Below are 8,108 nucleotides of genomic sequence, written 5' to 3'. Positions count from 1 at the left end.
TTAACATTCATATTTAGTCTAGACAACAACAATTTATGCACAGGCAAGTCAAAGTATTGTGATTGTAACATATTTGTATCTAAATAGCTAAAAGATACATATAGAACGAAACAATGACTAACCAGTTTTTAAGACCATAATCGCATGTGGAGCAGGATACTGCCTATCCCTGTCAGAATGTTTCCACCCGGTTTTAAATTGCCGTAGCTGTATTCGGTAAAACCATTTAGGAATTTTCAGTTATCACTACTGATCAACTTTGTATTTTATTTGGCGTATCAAATTATAAGCCTGGTATTTTTTATTGGTTGTAGACATGTACCTAAACACATCTGAAACTCGTTCAGTTTTAAAAAAAAAAGAAGATCACCATGGCCAGCGGCAGAAGAATCGAACCGGTGGATTGTAGAACATTGAAAATAAAACATTTACAATAATTGTGAAAAAATGGCTGTAATGATGCGAAACCCCGTAAAGAAATAAGAATGTAACTCGTGTAACGCATAATTATTGTATAGAATAATTATAGCTCTTGAAAACACATTTGAATTAGATTGGTGTACAATGAATAAAACAAACATGACAAAGCAGTTGGCAAAGAAGGGAAAACAATATTGAATCAAAGAGATCTGTTTTATCAGACATCAAATTAATTAAGCATGTTTTTAATCTTACAACCATATTACTTTTGAATTATCCATAATCCAGAACATTTCTGCAAATCCATGGACATGTTCATTTTGTAATTTATCATTTCATCTGTCAATTAACATTTTCCGTCTAATTCTTTATCAGTACGAAACTATTGTTTCTTCGTTTATCTCTTTAACCAACAGCATTATCAGGCAAAGGACCATTATGTCTTAGCTGCAATAAAGTTGTTCAACCACGTGACTGTAATCATGTAACAGCTTGTGGGGAGCATGAGGTACATTGATAAAGAAAATGTGTTTTGTCTTTGTTTTTTCCTATTAGAACAAATGAAAATAAGTTAATTATTATGTCAGGGCAGTCTGTTCTTATTTTAGTATGTTAAATGTAAATATCTTATCAATAAAACCATAATATTCAGTTTTGTTTCTTTTAATTAATTTCTATGAATCAATTACCATGTGTTGGCAATGCATACACATGAATCCTGTAAATATTAAATAGTATTTTCGTAAGGTTTGCTAAAAGTTCAAGCTGGCATACATTCTCATTAGAATATATATATATATTATTTGTAGAAATGTTACGTCCAAAGAGAGATAACAGAAAGTGGAATAGCATGGTATAGTGTAGGATGTTCAGATGCACAGGTACAGTTGCAAACGCAATGAATAAAAGTATAATTATCAAAAATACCAAAAACTTTAAGGTAAATAAAAAGGGAGGTCCTTAAAACTGGCAAAAATCAAACATTTAGATTTTACAAGACAACGGAACGAAAAAGATAGCAACTGCAATACTCCTCACTCAATACATTTATTAGCCGAAGCATATGGTGGAGGAACACTGGTTGTATAACTAGGTGAACCTCCCTGTGTATGATATCTGTTTATAATTTAAGCAATACATGTAGACAAACCCTATGTGTTGTCTGTTTGTCTTCGACTTATAAAAGTCAGTTTCTTGCTTGGAATATTTTATAATTTTTCGAATAAAATTGAAAAAGAAACGTGTCGCGTTTAATTATTTGTGTCTCTTATAACAGACTATAAGCATTGAGATTCAATTTTGGTAGAAGGAGATGCAGCCTGTTTAAAGTACAATGTAATTTGCTTTCTGAAGTAAGTTTTTCGGCAGGTAGGTTCAATGAACTGTTTGTTTAGATACTGTATGGTAAAGAGGATACCATATTTCAGATTTGTCAAATGTATATTCTTCTGTCAGAAAGCAGCGTTTATATAATAGTCTAAAATACGACCTGGATTACAATTATTAACAAAAATACTACAATACCGCTGAATTTTTGAAAAAAAACCTTAAGGTTATATGCATAAATTGTGGTCTTTGAAAACATAAGACAATATACAGATTGCTTTATCTGGATGGTATATTTTGCCTTTTAATTTTTCTAAAAAACGGAGGCATAAAACTTTACTGAATGAAATTGAAAATTGATTGATCAAAGTATAAATATTTGACTGTGAAGATCCTCTCGTAATGAAACAACTATCGAGGGTTATTGCTTTTTTGGTTTACAATTTTCTGCGGTTTAAGGTAGAGAGGGTGTCTTCCGCCATCTTGGATTTGGAAATCAAAGAAAACAATCGGTCTAGATATTTAATAAAATGTGCAAATTTTAGAGAGAAGTAGGTAATTCATGTGTTAGAAATTTCATTTCAATTTAGAAAATTTCATGTTTTAACATATCTAAAGCTGTATTTTACAAAAAACAGAATACTTTTGTGTATTTTTAATTTTTCGAACTTTTTCACATAAAGGGAGAAAACTCAAATGTAAGGGCGGATAATTAAAATAAAGTTACTTTTACAATAGAATGCGTTAGGAATTTACCTTTTTTATTATGTAGCAAGGAAACAAGTAACGTGACTCCATTTTTTCTTTTTACTTATCTGAAAGCATATATAGCTACATTTATCTTACCATATTTTATTTCAAAATTTAGGTATAGTTCTCTTTTTATTGCAGAACATTGGGTTTTCTATGTATAATCTGTACAAAATTTGTCAATTTGCACAATCTGTCGCGTGAAAATAAGCCCCATGACACATTTGTTTTTTCGTTTTCCCTTTTTAAAGCTTGATATAAACTACATTTTGGCAAATTCTCAAAAATTCTATGGATTATAATTTAGACACCTATCTACCTTAAATGATTTTTTGACCCCCAGTTTGGGGATTTGGAGATTTTATATTTCAGGAAGGAAGTTCACGTTGCAAGTGCGTTAACTTTGGCGTTATTTTATATTAGAAAAAATGAAATATGCAAGCTAAGGTAAAACTTCAAATTTATCACAAAATATTAGGATTAGTTAAAAATTTCAGAATCGAACATCTTTTATCCTAACAATAATGATGATAATTCTCATTATAGCGTTGTGCCGTTCCCATCGGCATCGGAAAACGCCAAAGTAACGAAAAGGACAAATCATACAGTTTAAACTCTATGAATAGTTCAAGTGATGCCAACAATATTTCTGAGGATTCTGTTTCTGAGGATTCTGTTATTGTATGTACTTCATGTTGTACCGATGGACATCTCTGTAACAGAAAGGGTTGTGGATCTCCAGGTAAATACTGATTATGCTAAAGGGAACGCTTCGACATATGCATACCTGTTATTGATTAGAAGGAGGAATAAATTGTCATAATGTCTTGCATATAAAGTATTCATAGATGCCAGGATTATAATTATGTACGTCGACACTCCATTTGTCTTCGAAAGAATATAAAAGTTAAAAAGACCAAAAAATGCAAACTAATGTTATTTGCAAATAATAGGCAAAGATGAGTACAATACCTTCCTGAATGATGTACATGCCTATCTTACATTGCTTATGTCACAAGTGGAATTATTACCTGAAAAAGAAATTAAACCACAAGTATCGTTAAACCGTTTGTTGTACATAAACTCTTACGTCGTTTTATTTTAATTAACACTGTCGTATACCAGGTTTAAGGATGATATTTATCAACCAAAGGTTAAGATTAAGTCATTAACTAAATAAATGTTATTTTGAAATATTAGTTCAAGTTTTAATTTGTTATTCTCTTTATGAACAATTTAAAGCATAGAAAATGAAACTGAAATTACTAGTCAGAAATGTTAACCATTTCGTAATTTTCTATAGCTCAAAAGGTAAATCATACCATCTTTATATGTTAATATGCATTTACAAATTATTTTTGTGTTTTTTTTTAAATTTTTATTTGCAAGAACGATTACCAATAGAAGGAATTGTATGTTACAACTGTGACCAACAAGCAACACCAGATATGTGTGATGATATAACGTTATGTGGACCAGATAAGGTAAGGTTAATTACCAATTCAGAATATAAGAATTTTGTTCTCCGCCGGGTTTGTTTTTGACAGAATTTCTTTGGTACCCGAAAAGAATATTTTGCTGGTATACATTCACGTGATTCTTTGGGTTTTATCACAAGGATTCGTATAATACAATTAATCTGTTTAATTTACACCCATACAATAGACTTGAATCCAAGTGGTTATATTGCAATGTCATATTTTTGTTTGTTTTGTCTCCTTCTACCTCTATACATAGTTCCTAATTTTCCAATTTATATCAAATAATATTGTTTTCGTAATTTTGCATAGTTTATCGTTAGATTTATTTGTGAGTAAAAATCTAAAATTAAAAAACTCTATTGAATAATTTCTGGACTAAATCAAAATCAAAACGATGTTTTCTAAATTTATATGCTAAATACATTTAACACGAATGTTTACATCATTATATTTTGTATTCTTTTTGCAGAATTGTTATTTAGAAAAAATACAGATTGGAAGGGATCATTTATTTTCTACGAAATGTATTCAAAAGTCGGTAAGTTGTAAATTCATTACAGAGTTGCTGCATCTTTGAATAATTAATTTTAAAGTAAGAGTTGCCAGCCTTTAATTTGTTTGTACGTTTACATCACAGAATTCGCATCCGATTTATTGACAGGTTGTTTTGGAAGAAAGAAAATTACATTTGAATTGCATTGTATGACCAACTAATTACGTTATACAAAATATTTGATAATCGTTTTTATTACGATATTTTTAAACGTGTCGACCGGAGGAGGGGATTAGCTTAAATGATTGAAAATAAAAATAAAATCAACCTGCTTTTCATACTTACTTCTAGAGTTTTTTCCCTTTGATGCCTACTTTCATAATTCCCCTATACGCTTTTCATTCTACATTTACGCTATTGGGTGTAATATTGCAACATGATTTAGAGAGATTAATAAAAGTGACGTTAACGTAATATACTCATGTTTATTACAGAGAAATCGAATATATATTTCTACCCATATATTTTAGACCTGTAAAAGTAGTTCTAGTACAGCCAGATGTTGTGGTACAGAGCTATGCAATGATCATCTTCTATTCAACGCCACGACAGATTTTACAAACCAGACAACACACCGAGTGGCAACAACAACTAGTACTCCAACCCAGACTCAGATTTCTCAATCTCTTACTACAACAACAGGTACTGGAGGGTGAATTTAGTACTAATGGATACTTCACATGCAGTCAATAATTATTAAAAGTATCAGCACTATAATTAAGTACACCAGACGCGCGTTTCGTCTGCATAAGACTCACCAGTGACGCTCGTATCAAAATAGTTACAAAGCCAAACAAGACCAAAGTTGAAGATCATTGATGATCCAAAATTCAAAATTAGATATGGTCAGTCCTAAATGAGTACAAAATAATATCATGTGAATTTGAACGATAAGCTTCTTATTTAACAGATACTTTACTGGATTGACTGCAAGCCAAAATTCTGAACAGCACTAAATTTACAACAAAAAGATATCTAAACCATTATAAAGATTGTTCAGAGAATATTAAGATCAAAATGGATCAAAATGGATATTTGAAAATTAAACTTTCTTTAAAGTCTTCTTCTCTGATATAAATAGAAACTTGTCTATATATGAAACAGCCAATCGATCGAGACATTACCTGAAAATGTCAAATATTTTTTATCAGACTCGATGCTGTTTAAGATTTAGTCACCAGCGATACTTACTTCTGGAACCTTGTACTGCTTTAATACGAACAAAAACCTTTTGTCTGATTGGAGAAAGGTTTTCTATCAATAGAATCATTTTGTCAATATATCCAGACATTGACTAAACAGGAACTTGCAATTGCTTAACAAAGTCTATAAAATGAGAGTCGGAACACACAGAATGAATATTTCAAACAGCTACACATGTATCAAATACAAAATATTTGTTGAGTATTATGTACTCTTTTAAAACTAACACTTTGTTGTTTTAAGATTATTAATAGATAAATGTAAAGGCTTCTTCAAGACGCAAGCTGCTATTAAAAATACACATTTAGTCAGCGACAACAAGTAATACTGAGTTCAGCTTTTGCTATTTAAACGAAAACAATAATGTCTCATTGATACATTTTGCCTCTCTTTTTTTTAAATTTCATACGCGCTTTTGAAATGCTGCTATTATTTCATGCTTGAGTTATACCTTAACCTAACTCTAAACTAATTTTTATAGGCATGCGATGTTCGTACCAATGGCATTATCATGAAAGTTCAAAATATTGCTACCTGGAAAATGAATCTGTGATGACACTTATTGAAGCGAGAGTAAGATACTAGAATAGAGATGATGTGTTTTCCTATGCAATTTTGTATTCAGAGCAAGTAGGACCACCAATGTTTTTTGTGAGGGCCGTGTTGCTCAGTCTTTTGTTTTCGATGTTGTGTTTTGTATACTGTTGTTTGTCTGTCTGTGGTTTTTCGTTTTTGTCTCGAAGTTGTCATTTTTTTTTACTTGTGAGTTTGAATCTCCCTTTTTGTATCTGTTGTCTTTTTTATTAGATCAGTACACCAGACCGCTACAATATCATCCAATTACGATGAGTATTCTTGGCATATAATGTTTATGTTGTGTCTTCTGGTTCATTCTTAATATATGACTGTACAAGAGCAGCAAGCAAACGTCCATTTGTCACTAATGATGAATGACTATTGGATAAACGTAGGAGGTAATTAGCTCGCTAATTACCTCCTACGTTAGAATAGCTTCGAACAGATACATATGCAAATTAAACTAATCATAGAAAGCAATGACCCTTAAATATCGAGCATGCACTCCTGTTAGACATTCTGTTTTGTACAAAACTATACGTGTTATACGACAGTTCCAAGTTATTTCTAATCATACCAGAATGATGATGATGGTTTTAAAAAATAAATAAATACTCTGTTATCAAAAATATAACAGAAATTAAAAAAACTATGGCACCAATAAGAGTATTTGGAAAAAAGATGTCGATGTTATGTCTATGAAATTCTTCATACAAACCAAAGCGAGGTAGAAATCGGTTTTGCAACAACTCACAATTTTTTTTCGGGAAGTACATATTACTCAAGACAAACCCTAACCACCTATACTAGAAAATGTCTACGTTTATGATATGTAATAACTATATAATTTATATTTTGTTTCAGGAAACATGCAAAAGATATGGACAACATCTTCCGATCATAGAAAACTTAAACGAGCAAGACTTTATCAAATCTATAATGGAACCTATGCATGTAACAAGTAAGATAGATATATTTCAATAAAAAAATCAATAATATCTTAAAATGATTAAAGAAACAATATATGAATGTACGTGTTAATTTGTTTGATTAATTGATTGTTTTGCAATTGGTTTTTTTAATACACATTTGGTAGATAAAGTTTCTGATGAATGATGAATGATGAAATTAAAAATGCTAAAAAGAAACAAAATAATACTACAACATACCTGTATCATAAAATTGTTGTAGTCTGGTTAGATGGTACGGATATTACAAATGAAGGGAAGTGGGTGTGGTATACCACAGGTCAGCCCATTGGATATTTCAACTGGAGTCCAGGACAACCAGACCATTACTTTGGGGTCCATAGAGAAAACTGTATGGACTATGGACCCGAGTACAACATGCAATGGAATGACGCACCGTGTCATAATAATTCCAGAAAACATAAAGTACTATGTGAGGGAGGGTAAGTATTTTATATTCTAGTTTGAGTATGGTCCATTTAGAAAACGTTTTGTAAAAACACGAGCAACACGTCGCGTGTCACATGTTGAATAGTTATCAAAGTTACCAGGATTAAAATTTAATACGCCAGACGCGCGTTTCGTCTACATAAGACTTATCAGTGACGATCATGATCAGATAAAAACAGTTAAAATACCAAAACAAATACAAAGTTGAGAAGCATTGAGGACCCTCAATTCAAAAAAGTTGTGCCAAATATGGTTAAGGTAATCTATTCCTGGGGAAAGAAAATCTTAGTTTTTCGAAAATTCAAAGTTTTGTGAATAGTTTTTCCTTATCGCCCCGGAGTACCTGGGATCACTCCAAGTTTCTGGTGGGGATCATGTTGC

General features: G+C 31.2%; 1 protein-coding gene across 1 annotated transcript; it reads left to right on the top strand.

Annotated features, from left to right (window-relative positions):
* Window positions 1–371: 371 nt before the first annotated feature.
* On the top strand, window positions 372–7,724 carry LOC134727692 (uncharacterized). Its single transcript, XM_063592075.1, has 10 exons — window positions 372–405; window positions 837–928; window positions 1,230–1,301; window positions 3,043–3,238; window positions 3,886–3,980; window positions 4,447–4,515; window positions 5,001–5,172; window positions 6,215–6,306; window positions 7,174–7,270; window positions 7,501–7,724. The coding sequence occupies exons 1-10, from the start codon at window positions 372–374 to the stop codon at window positions 7,722–7,724; spliced, it is 1,143 nt and encodes a 380-aa protein (XP_063448145.1).
* The last annotated feature ends 384 nt before the right edge of the window (window positions 7,725–8,108 follow it).

This window comes from Mytilus trossulus, chromosome 8, assembly GCF_036588685.1.
Source record: "Mytilus trossulus isolate FHL-02 chromosome 8, PNRI_Mtr1.1.1.hap1, whole genome shotgun sequence".
NCBI classification, from domain to species: domain Eukaryota; kingdom Metazoa; phylum Mollusca; class Bivalvia; order Mytilida; family Mytilidae; genus Mytilus; species Mytilus trossulus.
The sequence above is the reverse complement of the archived record's forward strand: the minus strand, read 5'-3'. Positions and strand labels throughout refer to the sequence as shown.

Coding starts and splice junctions, on each gene's coding strand:
- LOC134727692 (XM_063592075.1), top strand. CDS start 372: ATGGCCAGCGGCAGAAGAATCGAACCGGTGGATT. Junction 3,981..4,446: donor CGTTATGTGGACCAGATAAG/GTAAGGTTAATT, acceptor TTCTTTTTGCAG/AATTGTTATTTAGAAAAAAT. Junction 4,516..5,000: donor CGAAATGTATTCAAAAGTCG/GTAAGTTGTAAA, acceptor CATATATTTTAG/ACCTGTAAAAGTAGTTCTAG.